Raw genomic sequence first — 23,206 nt, forward strand, 5'->3', positions numbered from 1 at the left:
ATATTTATATCCCTTTCTTATTAAATCACTAATTTAAATTAGTTACTAATATAAAAAAGGAAAGATTATTAGCCCCTCAAATGTTTTAATATGTGAATAAGTAAGGTTTAATTAAGTAATTATATTTAACAATTTATTTTAGTGTGTAGGTTATCTTAGGTTCAATGAACTCAAGTTAGGACAATGGTCATGGTTAATTCAATGTAAAATCATGGAGAGCTTTGGACCTTAAAGAGACTACATAAACTTAGAGGAAGATCCTTGAAAATTACAAGTTGTATTATCTTTGTTGTAATTTGGTTAAAATGTGTTTCGATATGTTATTATAATCTACCTAGAAAGTCTTTTTAAGTTACTCTTCACAGTGAAGATGTCAAATCACTAGTATTAATTAGGTACTAAGGGTTATCCTATTCTTGTGCTAGGAATTCCTAGATCAAAAGTTTTGGGATGACTAAAGTCAATTTTGAGTTGATTAGTAATTTTCAAAATGTTTTAGAACTCAAATTAATGTTGTCGTTTGACCGCTTTCTTGAAATTGGTTCAGCCTAATTAAGCTTTTGCCTTGGTTGAGCAAACATTTGAAATCCTTACAACTTTTGATCAAGTCAAATTTTCAATAGATATTTTTTGCCTTGGTCAACGAAGGACAGTCTTCTAGGTTAACTTAAGGACTCAAATTTTTAGATATCAATTAAAAATTTGATCAATGGTTAACTATTATCATTATCAATGATTGCCATGGTACGCTTTTGATTGATCTAAGCCTCAAGATAAGATTGTTGTCTCAATTTTATTCATTGACAACTCGCCATAAAAGCGTTGTGGAGAGTCACTACTCAAGACAACTCTTTGATTCGACAATCATTCTTCTCAAAGTGTTCCCTTGAATAATTTTGATTTGTAAGTGTTTTGTTCATGTTGTCTTTGAATATGATAACTCATTCCTCTTCTAATGCTCAATTCATGTTCGAAGTTTTTTGAAGTATTTTTTTTTTTTTTTGCACTTCACATTGCAAGACAACTCAATTCATGTTGTCTCAAATTATAACAATTCCAATTTCCTTGTTGTACTTAGATAAATTTTTGTGATTGTAATTTGAATTTTCGTTGCAATTCATTTTTAATTTCCTCTTCACTTTTTACTAGATGGTATCTCAATGCCCTCTAGTCAGTTTTAATTTATAAATACCTTTGTGCTACCGTAAAAGCCTAGTCGTACGGACAAAGTCGAAGTTGGATATTTTTATAGGATTCTCTCATAGGCAAAGAAATGGCTACATTCAAATTCTATTATTTCACTTAACTAACACACCCTTGTTTAAAGATTCGAGTTAGGAGTTAGTATAGTATTAATTACATGAATGCGACACCAATATTTGAATAGTGAATAATTAAAAAAAGATGATGCTAGATATTTTTAGCACGAAGGAATTATAAATATTATTTTCACCTTTTTAAAAAAACAAACATTAAAATAAGAGAATATAATAATACCATATCAAAGAAAATATCTCAAAAGTGTACTATATATATTTTATATAAACTATCCTCTCTCTTTCCCGATCGTTTTTTGGATGCATAATGCGGGTTTAGGGTTGATTCTATTAATGATTTACCACAGTGCACACAGTGAGTGAGCATGGACCACCGGGCAGGGCAACGTAGGCAGCTGAGGATGAGCAATTAATTATATGTGTGCGCGTCGGCCGCAAACGTAGCTGCAGGCACAGCCATTCCTTGCCAGCCAATCACATCACTCCTTCTTCATGCACGTGAGTCAACCTTCTTCTTCCCTCTTCTTCTCTCTTCTTCCACATTGGCAATGCATGCCGACATGCACGCCACACTTACTCCCCAACAGTACTTCCAGTGATACTGCTGCATTCTCAATACATGTCTCGAGCTAGCTAGCTAGATAGCTAGGCAGCCAACGCTTCTCCAACCTTCTTCCACTACAAATTAACTCGATCTATAAATTAAGCCCGCTTATATATACTGAACCAATTGACTGTGTACACTTCGGGATTCTAAAATATGATCTGCGTACTGTGTGGTTAATGCTCTTCGGTTGCTCCTCTGAGATGCCTAATTATATTATTTCACCACATTGCCAATGATGATGGTTGGCGCAAAGTGTGCTACAAAAATCTTTTGATAATCTGTTGGTGAACGTGTTCTTTTTGAGGACCAGACACGCGAGAGCTGAAGGGATTGGATATGTCCACTAGACGCTTCTGCCTCTGCACTATAATTTGAAGCTCCCTTCCTACACCATTGCATTAATGCATTGCATTCGCCACTACTACTGCCTCAATCTAGGAATCCCAAGTATGTTCATTCTTTTCTAACTTGGATATAGATATATACTGTCTCTTAATTATAGTTTGCGCCTATATATATATATCATTAACTCTCTGTAGCTAGTCTAGTTCCTTGAGCATGCAAATGCTCGTATGGATTATATATATATATATATATATAGAGGTGTAATTAAGGAGATAGATATATGAGTTTGAAGTCTTAGACTAACCAAAGTGTTGCAAAGGGAGGTAGCTAGAATATGTTTAGGTACGCAAACAAGTTCACACATAATGTATAACAAATAGTAAATTGAAGTGCATGCAACTACACATGTGAAAATAGCTAGTGAAGTGTTCAGTAGTGTATGAGGTCTTCTTCAACGTTAATCGCATCTATCTTTACAAATCTCGACAGTAAATATATACATAATTCTCCTGACATCTCGAATAAAACAAGTCGGTCGAAGAAAGAATAAGAAACTCGTAGAAAGAAGGCACCGGCCATGAGATGGACGATTCTGAGGCCTGCAGAAACAAATTAAATGAACCGGTGAAAGGGAGGAACCGAGTAGGTAGGAAGCAAGACCCAGCAAGCAAAGCATACACAACGACCCTCAAAGATTAATGATAGGAAACAATCATAATCGACATTAATCTGCGGATATATAATAATAAAGGTAATAATTCAGCATTTATTTTATTCAATTTTTTGCAGATCATCTAGACCCATCTTTGGCCAGTACTGGAAACAGCGCAGGGTTAATGGCATGCCATTGCCGCGGGCAGAGCGTGTAGTTGACGACGGCCACATCTCTGCTGCTCGTTACCGACCTGCTCAGTCCGCGTTGTGTGTGTATATATATATATATTCGCCAACGACGCTCATTGCGCTGCACAACCTCGAGGAGTGAAGGCTAAAGAAGTAGAGGAGAAGGCCGAGTGCTAGCTTGGCCACAATGGTGATGGAGACTCAGGTACGGAGGATCGATCATTCATTCAGTTTCAGTTTCAGTTCAGGCATATGTGTGGGTTATTTGCTATATATCATGTTTGCACTCCGTGCATTGTGTTCTGAGTAGAAGCTGCTGCTCTGTTTTTGAACGATGACTCTTTTCTTAATTGTTTAGAATGACAATGAGTTTGAAGTAATGGAGATTTAGAAACTCGACGTTGAAGTGGTGAAGTAAGATTTTTTTTTTTTTTTTGAATTATTTAAGGCGTATTTTGTTTATTTATAGCGTTGGGGCGCGCGGTCACTGGCTGGCAGGCCTTGTGGCGTTGCCTGTGAGAAGGCAACAAGAGGGAGTGGAGGCGTCGCTGCCGTGCCCGCCGCCTTCACTTCCCACGATGCGTCTCGTCGTCGTCATCGTCGCCGCTGTGGTTGCGTCAGAGGAAGAAGCCAAAGTAGTGAAACCGATCGGCGGAAACGAAGGGCGACAACCGCGTATGCTCCTAACGCACGGAGAAGAAGCTTATGCAGTTTTGTCGCCATCGATGACGCCGATCGATACTCACACCAACCAACACAACACAATCCGACGCTGATGTTTTCTTCCCCAAAATCCAATGCTTTCTTGTCTCTCACCAGCCTAATTCTCAGCATCCACCTCTCAAAATCAATGCTTTCTTAGTTCTCTGTTTATTCCTCTGGATCAAAATGATAAATAGTTTTGCCTATTTCTTTTTCTTTTCATGTTTATTTTCCCACACGAGAGCAAGAATCCATGCACAGAGATCGACTCTGGTAAATGCAGGTTCCTGTCATGGAGTTATGAGTTCTAGAATGTGAACTGTAGCTCTTAAAATCTCCAACAATCATTTCTATTTCGTAATCAACTGCTCATACAATTGGATTCATTATCCAATGCCAATTGGCAGCTCTATACATATTCTCAAGAAATCTTCTTAATTGCATGATTTTAGTCGCTCCTGTTCTGCATAATTCATTGATTCTGTTTCCCTATTTGATTAATTTCATTTTTTTTTCAGGCAGCTGTTGTTCACAGTGAAAGCACTCCAATTCCAATGGAGAATTCTTCCTATCCTCCATTCTTAACCACTCACAGGAATCTATTCGAAGGTTGCTGTGAGGCCGAGGTGGCGGCGGCAGAGGAACACCACTACTGCGACCTCCCCCTCATCGACCTCGGTCGGCTCCACGGCGACGAGCTAGAGGCCGAACGGTGCAAGCGCGACATCTCGGCCGCCGCCGCTGACTGGGGCTTCTTCCAGATCGTGAACCACGGGGTGCCGGCCAAGCTGACCGCTAGGCTCCGGGAGGAGCAGGCCAAGTTGTTCCGGCAGCCTTTCAAGAAAAAGTCCGGCGGGAATCTCCTCGACTTCGCTGACGACAGCTATCGATGGGGCACGCCGTCCGCCACGTGCCTCCGGCAACTATCATGGTCGGAGGCTTACCACATTCCCCTCTTTTCATCCTCTTCCGACAAATCCACTCCCCGAAGCAGCAACTGCAAGTATAATCAAGCCATTTTCGTCTCCGCTTTCCTTTAAAAAAACAAAGAAAAAAAAAAACTCTTTTTTCACCGGCTTCTCACCTTCTCACTACACAGACACGTAATAGAGAAGTACTCTTCAGCAATGTCGGAGCTAGCGAACCAGCTGCTCGACACGCTTGCAGAAGGAATAGGCCGCGACAGCACACACATCAAAGACAACTGCACGCGCAGCACTTGTTACCTTCGCCTGAACCGGTATCCGCCATGCCCGGTGCCCAGCCAAGTCTTCGGGCTCGTGCCGCACACGGACAGTGACTTCCTCACCATTCTGTGCCCGGACAGAGTCACCGGTCTCCAGCTGAAGAAGGACAGCAAGTGGTTCACCGTCAAGCCCAACCCCAACACGCTCATCATCAACATCGGCGATCTCTTCCAGGTACGTATAGTAATTAATAAGCAGCAACTCCTCACTCAATCGACTCCCCTTTTCCTCGATCGATGCCGGTAGTTAAACAAGAACTCAATGCAGGCATGGAGCAACGGCCTTTACAAGAGCGTGGAGCACAGAGTGGTGTCGAACAAGTACCAGGAGAGGTTCTCCGTGGCCTACTTCGTGTGCCCTTCGAAGGAGACGATGATCCAGAGCAATGTAGAGCCGGCGAAGTACAGAAAGTTCAGCTTCGGGGAGTACAGACAGCAAGTGCAGCAAGACGTCAGCCTCACTGGGTACAAGGTTGGCCTCGCGAGGTATCTCGCTTGAGGAAGATCATCAAAAAGGGACAAAGTTCCTCCTTTTTGGCCAAGAATTGTAGATTATGATGCAGATCGTTTGTATCCGATGCAGAGGGGGGATTTAATAATATCATGCATAAACAACAGCTGAAAATGTCAAAACGCTCGTGCCGGTCTTCGCGCACGGAAATTGATGCGGGAGATTGACTTAATCCGCGCCGTCAATTGCGCACACTCATCCGATAGGAGCCGCGCGAGAGGTAACCCGCACGGGCGTCTCCCTTTGCGGCTTAATCTTGATCCTCCATCGCTTTTTGTTTGGCATCCCTACCGTTAGATGCGCAGACCGGACGCGTGATTATGCGCGAGGATAAGAAAAAGGGCGCATAGATGAATATCCAGTAAATAAAATTCGAATTCGATAAACAAAACAATAAATAGGGACTTCTCTTTACTTCGCTGCCCTTCATTTCTTCTCCGCCCCGTTTTCTTTTGTGCACGAATAGCGGTGGAGAAGATTGTCGAATACATCGGGGTTTCTTGATCGTGAAGGGTCGACGGTTGGGGATCTGTTCCTGTCGACTCCTACTAGACGAGATCGTCTTTCATTGGTGGGTTTCTGCTTTTGTTTCGTCGTTTTTTGTGGAATTTTTGTCCGTGTATGGGTACATCAACGATGGTCTGCTCGTTTCTTCGATGCACATTTGATTTTACGTTTTCTTGGGGGAATTTCTTTGCGGATATAGATAAAACGAATAAAGGTAAGTGTATTTAACATCTTGTTTATTCGTGAATCGGACCGCTGCAGCTGGTAAACAAATCGCTTTTGAATCTGTGCAAGTTCGGTGTTCGTTTGATTTTGCGTTTTTGGCCGAATTTCATTACAAACATAGATATTGTTTGCATTATTTGTTGTTTAGCCATGATTCAAAGTTTATGTTACTTTAAGGTGTTCGATTTTTGGATAAAAAACGAGGAAAGGCAAGATCTTGCTTGATGTGTTCAGCATATTTTGTTCGTTTATGAGATTGCCGCAATAAATTAATTTCTTGTGTATCACTGTGATAATCATTTGTTTTTGCAGTTCCCTTAATATTCTTGGACGATTCGTTTTGTTCTTTATGACAAATTTCAATTTTTTTTCTTTAAGAGAGCGTATTTGGTTTTATTTTCCTCAAATGATTGTGTTGATTATTTAAACTTGTTCCTAGAAATCATTCTTCTGTGGTTCTGTTGTGATTTAAAGGATCTAATTATCTTGTGGTTCTCAGACGTGAACCTTATATTATTTATTTCCAATGATTAGTCATTCTGAAACCAGTTCTTACAAGTTATTCTTCTGTGGTTGTGTTGTGAATTTAATGATCTTATTATCTTATGATTCTTAGATGAGAACCTAATATTATTTATTTCCAATTGTTAGTCAGCTGAAACCAAGTTCCTATAAGTGATTTTCCTGTGTTTCTATTGTGAATTTTACTGATGGCCTTCGGATGAGAACCCTCTATTATTTTATTTATTTCCAATGATATGCCATTCTGAAACCATTGAAGATCTTGTTTTGTGTAAGAGGGTTGTGTAATTAACAAATTAGGATGTGATTTGTTGGAAAGCAAGCATCAGCGATGGAGAGTGAGTGGTTGCTGATTTCTTGAGTGCAATAAATGTTAGAGGTCCAGTTTTACTCAGAGTTATTTGAGGAACCACATCAAAGACTGATCTTGGTATCTCAACTCTCAACTTGTTAACCTTGAGGAACCACTTCAAGGAGTCTACTCTATTACTTGAAAATTTTCCAATCATTTAGTAACATGCACATTGGTAGTTTGGATTGGTTCCTCTTTGACATTCTATGTATGTTAACCTTGCTTTGAACTCAAGGTCAAATCTAGATTTATAGGGATGTGGATATATTAGGAATTACATTTAATGGGCTGTGTTTCTACTACCTTCCCAAAATTTCTCAAGCAAATCTATGGGTTTTGTGGGATTGTTATTGACTAGATTTTTTTTTTTTTTTGCAGATTCTTGCTTGCATTCATTTTCCTTAAACAGAAATAGAGAGAATTTGCTAAACCTGGGGTTGGCTTTTAGCTCTCTATTGAACTCTATGCATGATTACATTGTTAATATAGCCTAGATATCTTAGATACTCCTTTTTTGTTAACTAGAGTTATTTTAACTCTCCATTTATCCCTCACAACTTCGATTCTACATCTTTTATTAAAATATATAATTTATTTGTTATCTTTGAGTATATTCATATAATCCTAATTTTATTGTTTTTAGTGACTTCACATGCCTTAATTTTAGTATGTACCGTCTTGAATATCATTGCAAAATTCTCTTAGCAATTTTGATATTGTATTAAGAGTGCATTCCTTTGTACAATTATTTTTTAGCATCAATTTATGCTCTGATCATCATATTTTCAGTGTTTGGACTTAAAGCATCCTTACAGAGCAGCCAGTGAAACTTGTGAATCTTAAAGACCAAGTGTTCATGTCTGATCTTGACGACCATATCCCAGCTGCATTCGGTATGTTTTCTAAGATCTCTCACAGTCATTCACTATTGTGATTACTCAAATTTGCTATAAAATTCATTGCTTGTGCATAACATACTATATTCACACCACATACCTTTATGACTGATTCTTCGACCTCAGATCCTTTTGCTGAGGCAAATGCTGACGACTCTGGTGCTGGCACAAAGGAGTACGTACATATTCGCATCCAGCAACGAAATGGCAGAAAGAGCTTGACAACTGTTCAAGGACTAAGGAAAGAGTTCAGCTATAGCAAAATCCTCAAGGACCTCAAAAAAGAGTTTTGCTGTAATGGTACTGTGGTTCAGGACCCAGAGCTGGGCCAGGTATGGTTTCATATTCATATTAGGCTACTCACACATCACTCTCGCATCACATCTTTGTCGCTTGAAACCTATACTCGATGGTACGGCGCAGGTCATTCAACTTCAGGGCGATCAGCGTAAGAACGTTTCCACTTTCCTTGTTCAGGCCGGCATCGTGAAGAAGGAGCACATCAAAATACATGGGTTCTGAGTAACCAAATGCGCGAGTTGCATCAAGACTACATATCTATCCACATCTATATATTAGGTTTGATGATATTTTATGTACTTGGAACAGTGTGATCTGACTCTAGGGGAGGGGGCACGGTTTGCTGTGACTCCAGATGGATTGTTGCTGTGTTGGTTTGAGTTATAAAAAGTGTCGGTTTGAGTCTCATTCTACTGTAAGACTTCATAGTGTTTCGTTTCTGGCCGAATCAAATAAAATATGATAACATGTCTCACTGTTTCTGGTTGAATTCCAGATCACATGTATCAATTCCACCAGTAAATTTCCCTTATCTGACTAGAAAACTAAGTTACATCTTTGCCGATCAAGTATACTTAAAAGGTCAAGTAGAAGACAGGCTGTTTAATAATAATAATAATAATAATAATAATAATAATAAGGGGGGAAGGGGGCATAGGAGGAATTAAGGGGGGAAGGAGTGGTATTTCGATCTTTGCACTGTTGGGAGGGGGCGTGTTTTCCTTCTTCGTGGGTTTCTTGCTCCGTCGCCGGCTACTTCTCACGTCACCTCTCCTCCTTCTCCTCTTGACGCCATGGCCACCATCGCTTCCCTTTCCACGCCGACGACACCGACGCCGCCTAGGAGCATCGCGACCACCTTCCTCCCTCGCCAGCTACGATGCCATCTCCTCCTTCGGGTTCTCTCGGCCGCCGCTAAGGAAGTGGCCTCTCCCTCTCCTCATGCCCGTCGGACAGCCGCCACCCCTTCTCGGCTCTCTTTCACGGCGGTTAGGTCGACACCCTCTCGCTGTCTTCGCCTTGAGTCAGACGCCACCGCATCCGGCGGCCAAGAGCCCTCGCTCCCTCAACTTCTTCCTCTCCACGCTTGCTGCCAAGGATGCCTCTCCCTCTCCATGTCGTGACCAAGGCTGCCACTGCCCAAGCATAGATGCTGCCTTGGAGATTTTCCGTCGCATCCCCTCGCCAACGCTAACACCTCCTCTTCTCCCTGCTTACGCGCGTCACCCCTCTCTCACGCTCTCTCGCCTTCACCGCTGATGGGAGCACGCTTCTGACTCTAACTGCCTCTGAGGCTGGCTGCCCCTCTTTCTCCTCACACCGCTTCCGCTACCGACGCTACACTTCGCCGCCTCATGCATCCATCGACAATCGTTGAGCGCCTCTTCTCTGACGTTCCTCTCTTCGTTCAGAGGCTACCTCTAATCATCGTCGGCCTCCTCACTGTCGCCACTGCTTCCAGCGATCACTGCCTGCCCTCTCCAATGTTAAGGGCGCAACTCTTGGCTGGCTAGAACCTTGCCACCATCATTGACTAGCGCCCACAACCGCCTCAAGCGGCCACCGATAGCCCATCTCCGCCTCCCTCTCCCTCCTTACCGGTGCCCTTCTCTTTGATGTTCACCGCCATCCGACATTGTCCTCCGAAGCCGCCGCCCACCTTACTATCGTTGTGAGGTCGCCGACTGACTACGCCATCGCAAAATCTACACCGAGCCGTAGCTGGGTCCCATCGTCGCTGATGGCCTTTGAGCCGCAGCCATCCCCCATCGTCGTAGACGACCTTCGATCCGTATTGTCGTACACTTTCGACGTCGATTCGGTATCCGACCCACGTTGACGAGCGTCTTCGACACTGTTACGCCCATCGAGCCATTGTTGTGTTCCGGTCTTCGAGCCGCAGTTGTATTTCGGACTATGTGATTTGTGTCTAGCCTTCTTGTTGTTATTATTTCCTGACCTACGTGTCGAGATCCTATTCTGGTCTGTGTGCCGATGTCCTATCTCGATCTGTGTGCTAGCGTCCTATCTCGGCATGTGTGTCAAAATCATATCCCGACTTCTGTATCGATATCGTATTCCAACCTACACGTCGCCGTTAGGTCCTGGTCTGCGTGTCATCTTCCGGATCCAGGTCGCATTTGGCTCCACGCCGCTAAACCCAGCTCCACATCCGGTTCTTGGTCATCTGTTCTTCTGGGTCACGACAACTTGAGCAGCTTCTCGACCAACTCACCGATCCACACGAGGGCGCCCCCAGGCCAGGGTACGTTCTTTGTTCATATTCTATACGCATTTCATTATTTATGTTTTATTTTGTTACTTATATACTCGTTGAATCTGCTTCGAGTATTGGGGTAATAGGAACCGAGGCGACCTGGTCGTTGGCTACAAATAGCGTTGACCAGAGGACTTCTGACGACTTGATCAACACAGAAGTCATCTCAGCATACCTCCCTCCGGAACAGTATGATTCGATCAATATTTCATCCAGCTTATCTGTCTAACTCAAATTCTAGACAGAATTAATAATAATAATAATAATAATAGCCTTTTCAATAATATTCAACGAATTATGCATCGAAATTCTCAGTTATCCTCTTCAACTTGCGTAACACACATACCCACCACCCACCGAAGCCTTATCCCTCATCTCCACTAACCATGATCCGAAGAAAGCTTTCCAGAAGTGCCCCAGCGACGGCGGCGCTCTGCTGCCTCGTCCTCCTCCTCCTCCTCATCGTTGCCCTCGCGGTCGTCTACTTCGTCGTCCTCCGCCCACGCGACCCCCGCGTCGAATTCGCCTTCGTAGGCCTCCGCCAAATTCAGTTCCAGCCTCCCCCCAACTTCCGCCTCAACCTTTCCCTCGACGTCGACGTCTCCGTCCGCAACCCCAACTTCGCCAGCTTCGACTACGACGTCGGCACCGCCCTGGTGTTCTACCGCGGGGCGCTGGTGGGCCAGGCCCCGGTGGAGGCGAGGGACATCGGCGCACGCTCCACGGAGACGCTGAGGGCGGCGCCGGTGCTGAACGTGGCGGCCATGGCTGCCGACCGCAGCTTCGCCGGAGACGTGGCGGCGGGGGCGCTGCAGCTGCAGTCGTCGACGAGCTTGCGGGGGAGGGTGAAGGTGGTGGGCATCTTCCGGCGGCGGGCTTCCATCTTCACGGCGTGCGATATCCGAGTGGCTCTGTTCGCCGGCGGCATGGTGGCGGCCGATTGCCGCTCCAAAGTCAGCAGTTGAGCGATATGTTTATTTTTTTTATTTATTAATTTAGAGCTAAATGTTTGCCTAATTTGTTGTTTTCAAGAGTTACTTCTCTCTTTGTTGTTTTCAAGAGTTACTTGGCTCTTTGAATTCGTTGTGTTCGCTCGTTTGCTCTTTAAATTGTACGTTTGATTTGTTGTGGAATAAATGCCAATGTGTGTTATTTGTGTTAATTAATTAAAAGCTTATATAAGTTAATATTCAAAGTAGTTATAATTTGTTTTTTAAGAAATATTTTTTAAGTTATAAAAAAAATTTAATCAATTTGTATTACCCTATCATATGCATAAGTTATATTGATTTTTTTTTTTAAAAAAAATCCGAATGAATATTCTAGAGGTAATCGGCCACTAAGTATATATAAATTGTGCTTTGAATCCATTAGACTAAGACTATATATATATATATATATATATATATATATATATATATATATATATATATATATTCAATTTGGGTAATTCTTAAATAATTGCATTTATCCATTCTTTTATTTTACATATGAAAAATTATATTTTACCGAATAAAGAAACTTTATTCAACTTTGAAAACAAGAAATTAAAAATTATATCAATTAAGAATATTTTAATCCTTTTTATAAATTAACAGTAAAATTTATTATTGTAACATTAAGACTTACTAACTATTTTGGTGAAACACAAAATAAAATTATGTTAATATATTTTTTTTACAGAAAATAACTGTATGGATTATTAGTAATTTCATCTTGTTATTTTTTATATAAAAAATATACATTGTTATGATTTTCTTTAGTCCTACATAAGATTGGTAACATCGCGAGTAGAAAAGCATCTATAAGTACCTTGAACTGATGGCATTAGAAGGTATACTTTTCTTAGTATTTTTTGATTAAAATCAAATATAATATTCATTTTGATCAATTTAATATCTAATATAAAAAATTAAATTAATTTATTCATTTATTATATTATATATGTAACACGTGTGTAACTATAATATTAAATTATAGTTGATCTTCTCACTTTTATGATTGAACTAGATCTAAGTCATCTCAAGGCATAGGATTGGATTTATTGATGATAGAATTCACAAACTTTATTAATGATAATATATGATATATAAATTTAATTATAAGTCTAAAATAGAAAAATATATAAAATACTAGGAAATAAATAAGTATTTCCTAATAATAATTATTTCCTAATAACTAGAAAACAAATAAATATTATTATTTCCTAATAATTAGGAAACAAATAAGTATTTCCTTCAAGATGGTGCCCCAGAAATGATACAAATCTTACTGCAAATAGCAAACAGCCGAGGAGCCGAGGTCGAGAAAGTGACTTGGTAAGTGCATCAGGCAATTGATCCTTAGCAGGAATATGAGTAACTCATAGTTCGGAAGTCTACACTAGATCACGAATAAAGTGATAATCAATAGCAAGATGCTTCATCCGAGAGTGAAAAACAGGATTAGCCGAAAGATAGGTAACACCCAAATTATCAGTGAAGAGCACAGTAGGTATGGTAACTAAAAGAAGTAGGTTTGTCAAAAGTGACTTAATCCATTGGATCTTAGATGCCGTAGAAGCAATAACGTGATATTCTGCCTCAATTGAAGAGCGCGGAACTGTGTGCTATTTGGTAAATTTCTAGGAAACCGGATTAGTACCTAAAAAAATAATAAGCACATCTATAGAATACCTATCATCTGGATCTCCTGCCCAGTCTGCATTGGAGAAACCATGAAGAGTAAGAGATGTATCCGCAAGAAGACGAATGCCAAGATCCCTAGTATTATTGAGATATCTAAGTAGACGCTACACAGCGCCCCAGTGCGTCACTAAAGAAGCATGCATAAACTGTGAGAGCTTGTTGATCGCAAAGGAAATATCATGATGAGACATACGGAGATGTTGTAAACTCCCAATCAATTGTTGGAACTTAGTTGGAAAAAAATGAAGACCCATCATATAAAGTAAGACGAGAGCCAACAGTAATAGGAGTGGAGACTGGCTTGGAGTCAAGCATGTTGTGTTTGGAGAGAAGATCAATGACATACTTTTGCCGAGATAAGAGAAGATTATTTGAAGTTGGGCGAACCTCAACACCGTAGGAGAGGGAAAGAGCTCCAAGATCCTTAATCGCAGATTTTGCATAAAGTTTACATACTATGACGTTAACAGAAGAAGCATCACTCCTTGTAATGATTAGATCATCAACATATACAAGGAAATAGATAATTATAGGGATCTTTTTGTGAAAAATAAGAAAATATGCAGTGGAAAAATATAGATCCCTCTAAAGATCCATGCAAATATAGTATACACATTTTCTTTTCTACTCTATCAAGATAAAATAGTTACCTTTGTTGTGTAAACACAAACTCCTGATAGTAACTTTATCGTCGGTGGATCTCAGTACGATCAAATGTTCATGTCTCTATGGTGTCCACACGACAAGCCCTTCGTTCGTTACATGAGCTTAGTATTCAGAGAAGAACAACCTTCGTCATGCTAGTGACTGCCCAAAGTTATTTCTTTGCCCAAGAGAAGAAGAGGAAGAAGAATAAAAAAATCAAATGGATAACCATAATCCAAAAGGTTATTCCACCTAAAGGTTACTTTACCAAAAATGTTACCTTGCCTAAAGGTTACTTTTACAATTGACTTTTGTACTCATCCAATGAATAATTTTTTTTCTCTTGATCTTCCTTTTGATTATTGATGTATTAATCTTTATTAATATTTATTAATCTTAATGGGTTGGATTTAGTATATTGGATTAACCATTACCCAATAAATCAATGAGTCTAATCCATTATTGAATGAGTTTAATCTGAATTCATTCGAGTCTAACTCAATGTGTCTAATTTGGATTAGACTTAACCCTATAATTTATCTCCAAATCAACATGTTCTTTATGTGTGACCCAATAGGCTCTTGTAACATTAGCAATGTATCTAAAATCATTTTATATATATAAGCAATAAGTGACATCTAGCAATGCATCATTGCTACCCAAGTGACGTGAGTGTCGAGATCTGACCTAACCTTTCTGTTACTATTATCTTATATGACTAAGTCCTTCTATCTTTTATATTTAGATTGATCAATGAGGTATAGACCGTGTCATCCTTTTATCAATCTTTGCATTTCTTGATCCCTAAGTAGACATACTCAATCAAATAAGTTTAATATCTTATATTAATTAATTTGAGTATGGTCATACATTCTTGTGTCTTACTTAATCATGTGGCCCAAAGATATTACTCCGTCATATGGAAGGGATAGATCTCATCTACATCACTCATATCCTTCCGTATAACTTATTACATACCAGTGATCAACTTTATAGTCCACCTTGTTATAGGTGACATTTGTCGATACCAAACTATATAACTCTTTATGTAGGGAACCATAGTAACTTTAAGTCTAAGGACTATATATACCAATAGTCACTATGATAATGCATATGAAACTTATATAACGATCCATGAAATATTCTCATGACGAGTTAATTTAGTATATATTCTCTAATATATATCCATGTGCCAACGGGATATCTTATATGCATCACTTGTGGGATTAAATCATCAATTGGCCTACATACTAGTTTTAATGCATTAATATTGTCTTTGCATATTAATACTTGACTATGAATAGTTAAGAGTACTATCAATATATATCTATATGCTTCCACTATTAATTCAACCAATTGATATGCTGTAGACTAGAGCCTACTATCCTAAGACATTATTATATTTATTCATCTGGCATAGATCTAAAGTAAATATAATAACCATTGCCTTTTATTAATGAAATATGATGCAATATATCCTAAATCAATCAACTCTTGATTGGGCTTATACTAACAATCTCCCATTGGCACTAGAGCCAATCACTAAGATATCCAATAATCATTGACCTAGTATGACCATCATGATTCCTCTGTGCCAAAGCTTTGGTCAAAGAATCCGCAATGTTAGCATCAATCAGTACTCTGCATATCTTCACATCTCCTCTATCAATGTTCTCTCGAATGAGATGGAACCACCATAATATGTGTTTGGATCACTGATGAAAGCGATGTTCCTTAGCATGTGCAATATCCCCAGTATTATCACAATAGAGGTCTATTGGAATCCCTATACTAGGAACGACAACAAGATTCGTAATAAATTTTTTGATCTAAATAGCCTCTTTTGCTGCATCTGAAGTAGCAATATACTCGGCCTCTATTATAGAATCAGTAATTGTGTCTTACTTTGAACTCTTCCAGCTCACAACACCACCATTTAAGCAAAATATATACCTTGACTGTGATCTGAAATAATCTTTGTTAGTTTAGAAGCTTGCATTGCTGTAACCCTTTACAGCGAGCTCCTCATCACCTCCAAATATCAAGAAATATTCTTTTGTTCTTTTCAAGTACTTAAGAATATTCTTGAATGCTGTCCAGTAACCTTCATCTGAATTTGACTGGTATCTACTTATCATACTTAACGCATATGAAATATCAAGACAAGTATAAAATATGGTGTACATGATAGACCCTATAGCAGATGCATAAGGAATCTAATCCATGTGGTCCCTTTCTCCCTTAAAAGAGATGACATTGAGCCTTTGAAAGACTCATACCATATGATATCAGCAGAAATCCCTTCTTGGAATTCTGTATGGAAAAACGATTAAGCATTTTGTCAATATAGTACTCTGGCTTAGGTCAAGCAATATTTTAGATATATCTATATAAATCTTGATGCCTAAAATGTAGGTTGCTTCCAACATCTCGAAGCTTGCTTTAATTCATAAATGGACTTTTACACCTACCTTTCCAGCATCCTTTGGATCTACAAAACTTTCAAGTTGTGTCATGTACACATGTTCGAGTAGATTTCTATTCAGAAATAGCATTTTGACATCCATCTTCTAGATCTCATAATCATGGTAAGCTGCAATAGCAAGCATAATCCGAATAGACTTAAGCATTGTAACTGGTGCAAAGGTTTCATCATAGTCTATATTATGAATCTGCTTGAATCCTTTAGCTACCAATTACACCTTATAGGTATGCATATGACCATCCATGTCAGTCTTCCTCTGAAAGGCCCACTTACCCAATGGGTTTGATCCCTTCAGGTGGATCAACCAAATTCCAAACTTGGTCAGTGTATATGGATTTCATTTCGAACCTCATGGTCTCTAACTATTTCTTAGAATCTGTGCCCATTGTACCTTCTTGATAGGATGTAGGCTTGTTGAGATCAACAAGCATTACATCACCATGGTCAGACAAGAGAAAATAATATATCTCATCTTGATGACATATCCTATCATATCTGCGTAAAGCTTAGTCTACACGAGCAGGTTGTTGCTCCACAACTTCTTGTGGTGTAACAGATTCATGATCCATAATACTTTATGGTGCCTGCTCAATTTCTATCAAGGTCTCAGTGTTGGCTAATGTATCTTGAAGTTCTTCAAGATCGACTTTACTCACACTAGCTCTTCTAGAAATATTTTTTTTCTAAAAAAAAACCATTTCTGGCAATAAACACTTTACCTTGTGTGGGATTATTAAAGTAATATTTCTTTATTTCTTTGGGATATCCTACAAAATAACACTTATCAAATTTGACTCATAGTTTATCTGAAACTTGACGTCGAACGTAAGGCTCAAACCCCACATTTTTGGACTCTTCCCAGTCCATATTGTATAAGGTGTTTTTATGACTGCCTTAGATGGAATACGGTTAAGTGTGAAAGTAATCGTCTCTAGAACATATCCTAGAAAGAAGTAGGAAGATCTGTTTAACTCATCATTGATCGTACTACATCTAATAAAGTATGATTTCTCCTTTCTGATACACCATTCCACTATGATGTTTCAGGTGTAGTGAGTTGAGATATGATCCCAAACTCAACGAGATAGTCATGAAAGTCTTGGCTAAGGTATTCCCCACCTCGATTGATTGAAGCATCTTAATACACTTTCCAAGTTAGTTTTTGTTGGGTTTTTCGGGCCGCAAAAATCGCTTTTTACGTTGTGGAAACCCCGAAATCCCCATGCCACGGATCCGTGCGAAGAAATAAAATTTCATATACATGTTTCTAAGCCTAGATCTACTTTAGATCTACAAGATAAAGAGGTTTACCCTTGATGCGAAGCCCTTCGCAATCCCTCTCGTCCTCGGTTCGCCGGATCTCAGAAGTGTCAAAGTAGACACTTCTCTATGTGTATCCATACAAGCAAGAGATGGAGAAGAACCTCTAAGGATGTGCTAGCAACCTTAGAGATCAGTAATGGAGGAGAGGGAGAGCAAGAAGAAAACTAGAGAGGAAGAAGATGATGGAGTTACTCACACAAGCACACAAAATGCACTTACACCTCATCAAAAGTGGTCGGCCACTTTAAGGGGAATTGTAACCTCCATGGGATGTCAAGAGTCACAACTCTTGGTAACTCCCATGAGGTGGCATTCCACTTAAGCAACCATGATGATGTGGAGCATCATCATTGGACCACTTAATGCCAACTCACCAATGAGGTGGCAAATGGTCAAGTCAAAATTGACCCTTCATCTTCCTCTCAAGTCAAGTCAAACTTGACCACTTCTCTCCCTTGGTTGATCTAATCTAACCATTGGTTCAAGTCAATTTTAATTTAATGAATCTCTATTCATTGAATTAAATTGATTAAATGAGTCTAAGTCCAAATTAGACTCACTTAACACATGAACCAAATTGAGTCCAACTCAATTAGCCTACTTTGGATTACTCTTAATCCAATTTGGTTCATCATATGAACCTAATCATTTAGGTTCATCAAATGAACCTAATCTTCATCTAATTGCCCTTTGTGTGTGACCCTATAGGTTCTTGTAACGTTGGCAATGCTCCTAAACCCATTTAGAAGCATAAGTAATGAGTGGTATCTAGCAACACATCATTACTACCCAAGTTACAAGAATGTTGAGATCCAACATCATCTTGTGACTACTAATTGTGACTCCTCACAATATATGACATTGTCCTTCTATCCTAGACATCTAGATTGATCAATATGAGGCATAGACCGTGTCATCTTCTAATCAATCTAAATCTTGAACTCCAAGTAGACTCACTCGATCAAATGAGCTTAATATCTTATATTGACTCATTTGGGCATGACCATGCACTTAGTGGTCTCACTCTATCAAGAATATCGATGTCTCTCACGTCATATAGGAGGGATAGATCCCATCTACATCACTCACATCCCTCCACATAATTTGCTACATACCCAGTAATCGCCTTTATAGTCCACCCAGTTACGGGTGACGTTTGACGAAGCCAAAGTATGTAACTCCTTATGTAGGGAACCATGATGAATTCAGGTCCAAGGACTAGTAGTCATACTAATAGCCACATGAGAAAGTATATGACACTCATATAACGATCCATGATACTTTCTCATGGCGAGTCATTCAATATACATTCTACAATGCATATCCATGTGTCAACTTGATATCTCTATATCCATGACTTGTGAGATCAAGTCATCGAGTTGACCTACATGCTAGTCTCGTCACATTAACATTGTCCCTAAATGTTAATATTCGACTAGGAATGATTAAGAGTAGTGTTCCCTATATCATCTCACTATCGATTCAACCAATCGATTGATATAGGTAAGAACCTTCTACTTAAGGACGCTATTATACTTAGTTATTTGGCAACAATACAAGTAAGTATAATAACCAAAAATAAATGCCTTTATTTATATACAAGAATATGATACAACGAGTCCATACAACAATCATCAAATGATTGGCTCTAGGGCTCTAACTAACAATCTCCCACTAACACTAGTGCCAATTAGTGTAGGCTCTAAGGCCTAATGACCTAGTGTGACCATTATGCTTTCTCTGTGCCAAAGCCTTGGTCAAGGGATCTGCGATGTTAGCCTTTGTGGGTACTCTGCAAATCTTCACATCTCCTCTATTGATAATCTCTCGAATGAGATGGAAGCATCGTAGAACTGCTGTGAACTCTTCCAGCTCACAACACCACCATTGAAGCAAAACACGAACTCAGACTGTGATCTATAATCATCCTAGTCGGTCTGGAAGCTAGCATCACTGTAACCCTTTACAGCTAGCTCATCATCGCCTCCATATATCAAGAGATATTCTTTAGTCCTTCTTAAGTACTTAAGAATATTCTTGACCGCTATCCAGTGACTTTCACCTGGATCTGACTGGTATCTGCTCATCATGCTCAAAGCATACGAGACATCAGGACGAGTACATAGCATGACGTACATGATAGATCCTATAGCTGAGGCATAAGGGATCTGATCCATGCGGTCTCTCTCCTTTCTAGAAGAGGGACCTTGAGTCTTCGAAAGACTCACGCTATGTGACATTGGCAGAAATCCCTTCTTGGAGTTCTGTATGGCAAACCGTAGGAGTACCTTGTCAATATATGTACTCTGACTTAGGCCAAGCAACCTCTTAGATCTATCTCTATAGATCTGTATGCCTAGAATACTGGATGCTTCACCTAAGTTCTTCATTGAGAAACAAGTCCCTAGCCAAGTCTTGACAGACTGTAGCAAAGGGATGTCTTTCCCAATGAGTAGTATGTCATCCACATACAATATAAGGAAGACAACTGTGCTCTCAACAACCTTCTTGTAGACACAAGGTTCATCTTCATTCTTGATGAAACCAAATTGTTTGATTGCATCATCGAATCGAAGATTCCAACTCCGAAAAGCTTGCTTTAGTCCATAAATGGACCTATGCAGCTTGCATACTCTGCTATTATGTTGTGGATCTACAAAACCCTCAGGTTGTGTCATGTACACATCCTCGAGATGGTTTCCATTCAGAAACGTGATTTTGACATCCATCTGCCATATCTCATAGTCATGTATGCTGCAATAGCAAGCATGATCTGAATGGATTTAAACATCGCTACTGGAGAAAAGGTTTCATCATAGTCAATACCATGAATTTGCTTGAAACCTTTAGCTACCAAGTGACCCTTATAAATAAGTCCATCCATGTCAGTCTTTCTCTTAAAGACCCACTTACACCTAATGGGTTTGACCCCTTCAGGTGGATCAACCAAAGTCCATACTTGGTTAGTGTACATGGATTCCATCTCGGATCTCATGGCCTCTAGCCATTTCTCAGAAACTGGTCTCATCACAGCTTCCTGATAGGAGGTGGGCTCATCCTCTATGAGCACAACGTCATCATGGTCAGACAAGAGAAATGAGTATCTCTTAAGTTGACGACGTGCCCTATCAGACCTGCGAAGAGGTATGTCTACTTGAACTGGTTGTGGTTCCTCAACTCCTTGTGGAACAACATCATCCACAACACTTTGTAGTTCCAGTTCAACTTCCATCGAGGCTTCAGTGCTATTGTTCGCATCTTGAACTTCTTCAAGATCGAACGTACTCCCACTAGTCTTTCTAGAAACAAAATCCCTTTCTAGAAAAATCCCAGTCTTAGCCACAACTATCTTGTGCTGACTGGGAATGTAGAAGTAATATCCCTTCGTTTCCTTGGGATATCCAATAAAATAACACTTATCGGATTTGGGTCCCAGTTTGTCCGAGACTTGACGTCTAACGTAAGCCTCACACCCCCAAATTCTCATAAAAGACACCTGGGCATCTCTCCCAGTCTATATCCTATATGGTGTCTTTATTACAGCCTTAGATGGAACTCGGTTGAGAATGAAGGCTGTTGCTTCTAGAGCATATCCCCAAAGATACATAGGAAGATCTGTGTGACTCATCATAGACCGTACCATATCTAATAAGGTACGATTCCTTCTTTCGGATACACCATTCCACTGTGGTGTTCCAGGAGGAGTGAGTTGTGATAGGATCTCACACTCAGCTAGATAGTCACGAAACTCATGGCTAAGGTATTCACCACCTCAATCTGATCGAAGTATCTTAATACTTTTGCCAAGCTGGTTTTGTACTTCATTCTTGAATTCTTTGAACTTTTCAAAGGATTCTGACTTATGTGTCATCAGGTACACATAACCATATCTACTGAAGTCATCAGTAAATGTAATGAAGTACCTATAACCACCTCTAGCAGTGACATTGAAAAGGCCACATACATCACTAGGTATAAGACCTAACAAGTCAGTCGCTCTCTCACTGTGTCCATTAAAGGGAGTCTTGATCATCTTACCTAGAAGGCATGACTCGCATGACTCATATGATTAAAAATCAAATGAGTCCAACAAACCATCTTTATGGAGCTGGGATAAGCGTTTATCATTTATATGACCTAGGCGACAGTGCCAGAGATAGGTTTGGTTCATGTTATTTGACTTGAACCTCTTGGTACTTATGTTATAGATAGGGTTCTCAAGGTCTAGAATATAGAGTCCGTTCATTAGAGGTGCACTACAATAGAACATATCATTTAAATAAACTGAAACATTTGTTCTATATTATAAATGAGAAGCCTTTCTTGTCTAAACAAGAAACTGAAATAATGTTCTTAGTTAAAGCAGACACATAACAACATTTATTTAATTCTAATACAAGCCTAGAAGGCAAAGATAGATGATAAGTTCCTACAGCAATAGCAGCAACCCGTGCTCCATTGCCTACGCGTAGGTCCACCTCGCCCTTCGTCAATGCCCTGCTATTTCTCAGTGCCTGCACATTAGTACAAATGTGAGAAGCACATCCGGTATCTAATACCCATGATGAAGAAATAGATAGATTGACTTCTATAACATAGATACCTGAAGTGGAAGTCTCACTTCTCTTCTTCTTAAGATCTTCCAGGTACACTTTGCAGTTCCTCTTCCAGTGCTCGGTCTGACCGCAGTGGAAGCAGGTAGCATCCTTGGCGACTCCTCCTTTGGGTTTCAATGCCTTGCCTTTGCCCTTGGCTTGGGACTTTCCCTTACCTTTAGGCTTGCTCTTGTTTTTGCTCTTTTGCACCATCAAAATGGAGTTGGGCTTAACCTTCTTAAGGTTGAGCTCAGCAGTTCTTAACATGCTAAGTAGCTCAGGCAGTGGCTTGTCAATTTCGTTCATGTTATAATTTAGAACGAATTGACTATAGCTATCTGATAACCATAATTTCATTGCATTATTTTGATTCATATATGCATGGTTTGATGTTGATTTTATAGGTTTAAATCATGGTTACATCATATTTTGTGCATTGTATCTATTTTGGACCTAATTATAAATTATTATATTTTTATGTTATTTGATGCTAATATTTGATTCTTATTTTGTAGGCATCAAAGGATCTTGGATTTGGATCTATTTGGACCAAAATTGGGCTCGAATCGGAGTTCAAACGAGAAGATCAAGCTTTGAAGCATTATGGGTCGTTTATCAAGAATAGAAGAGATCTGAACCATCCGTTGAAGATCTGGCCGATCCAACCTAATGGGGAGCAGAACTGAGCCATTGATGAAGATCCAGAAGTTTTGATCCAGATCTGAGTTCATCTAGCCATTGATCCAGCCCTAATTAATCTGGACCGTTCATTGAAAACATGGCAGATCTGGGCCATCCAGTGATGATCTGGTTGATCTGACCTAAGGGAGAGTAGATCCAGACCCTAGATCAAGATCAGT

At 39.8% G+C, this 23,206-nt stretch overlaps 4 protein-coding genes across 5 annotated transcripts; all 4 read left to right on the forward strand.

The window, feature by feature from the left end:
• Window positions 1-3,114: 3,114 nt before the first annotated feature.
• Window positions 3,115-4,845, forward strand: LOC122027083 (gibberellin 2-beta-dioxygenase 5-like). The gene is made up of 2 exons (XM_042585924.1): window positions 3,115-3,277; window positions 4,293-4,845. Exons 1-2 carry the CDS (start codon window positions 3,260-3,262, stop codon window positions 4,812-4,814), a joined length of 540 nt encoding a protein of 179 aa, XP_042441858.1. The 5' UTR covers window positions 3,115-3,259; the 3' UTR covers window positions 4,815-4,845.
• A 56-nt stretch (window positions 4,846-4,901) lies between these two features.
• On the forward strand, window positions 4,902-5,525 carry LOC122027090 (gibberellin 2-beta-dioxygenase 8-like). The gene is made up of 2 exons (XM_042585936.1): window positions 4,902-5,195; window positions 5,289-5,525. The coding sequence occupies exons 1-2, from the start codon at window positions 4,902-4,904 to the stop codon at window positions 5,517-5,519; spliced, it is 525 nt and encodes a 174-aa protein (XP_042441870.1). The 3' UTR covers window positions 5,520-5,525.
• Window positions 5,526-5,951: 426 nt separating this feature from the next.
• On the forward strand, window positions 5,952-8,823 carry LOC122027099 (protein translation factor SUI1 homolog 2-like). Of its 2 annotated transcripts, none has more exons than XM_042585948.1 (4): window positions 5,952-6,102; window positions 7,927-8,030; window positions 8,160-8,365; window positions 8,457-8,823. In XM_042585948.1, the coding sequence occupies exons 2-4, from the start codon at window positions 7,994-7,996 to the stop codon at window positions 8,553-8,555; spliced, it is 342 nt and encodes a 113-aa protein (XP_042441882.1). In that variant the 5' UTR covers window positions 5,952-6,102; window positions 7,927-7,993; the 3' UTR covers window positions 8,556-8,823. The 2 variants fall into 2 exon arrangements, with proteins under 2 accessions (XP_042441882.1, XP_042441889.1); XM_042585955.1 differs by lacking the exon at window positions 5,952-6,102 and adding an exon at window positions 6,166-6,252.
• A 2,089-nt stretch (window positions 8,824-10,912) lies between these two features.
• On the forward strand, window positions 10,913-11,773 carry LOC122007109 (late embryogenesis abundant protein At1g64065-like). Its single transcript, XM_042562886.1, has one exon. The coding sequence runs from the start codon at window positions 10,998-11,000 to the stop codon at window positions 11,574-11,576; it is 579 nt and encodes a 192-aa protein (XP_042418820.1). The 5' UTR covers window positions 10,913-10,997; the 3' UTR covers window positions 11,577-11,773.
• The last annotated feature ends 11,433 nt before the right edge of the window (window positions 11,774-23,206 follow it).

This window comes from Zingiber officinale, chromosome 1A (assembly GCF_018446385.1).
Source record: "Zingiber officinale cultivar Zhangliang chromosome 1A, Zo_v1.1, whole genome shotgun sequence".
Classification (NCBI taxonomy): Eukaryota; Viridiplantae; Streptophyta; class Magnoliopsida; order Zingiberales; family Zingiberaceae; genus Zingiber; species Zingiber officinale.

Excerpts from the sequence above, each read along its gene's own strand:
- LOC122027090 (XM_042585936.1), top strand. The coding sequence starts at position 4,902 with ATGTCGGAGCTAGCGAACCAGCTGCTCGACACGCTTGCAGAAGGAATA. Across the intron at positions 5,196-5,288 it reads ACATCGGCGATCTCTTCCAG|GCATGGAGCAACGGCCTTTA; the intron begins GTACGTATAGTA and ends AACTCAATGCAG.
- LOC122027099 (XM_042585948.1), top strand. The coding sequence starts at position 7,994 with ATGTCTGATCTTGACGACCATATCCCAGCTGCATTCG. Across the intron at positions 8,031-8,159 it reads CCATATCCCAGCTGCATTCG|ATCCTTTTGCTGAGGCAAAT; the intron begins GTATGTTTTCTA and ends CTTCGACCTCAG. Across the intron at positions 8,366-8,456 it reads AGGACCCAGAGCTGGGCCAG|GTCATTCAACTTCAGGGCGA; the intron begins GTATGGTTTCAT and ends GGTACGGCGCAG.
- LOC122007109 (XM_042562886.1), top strand. The coding sequence starts at position 10,998 with ATGATCCGAAGAAAGCTTTCCAGAAGTGCCCCAGCGACGGCGGCGCTC.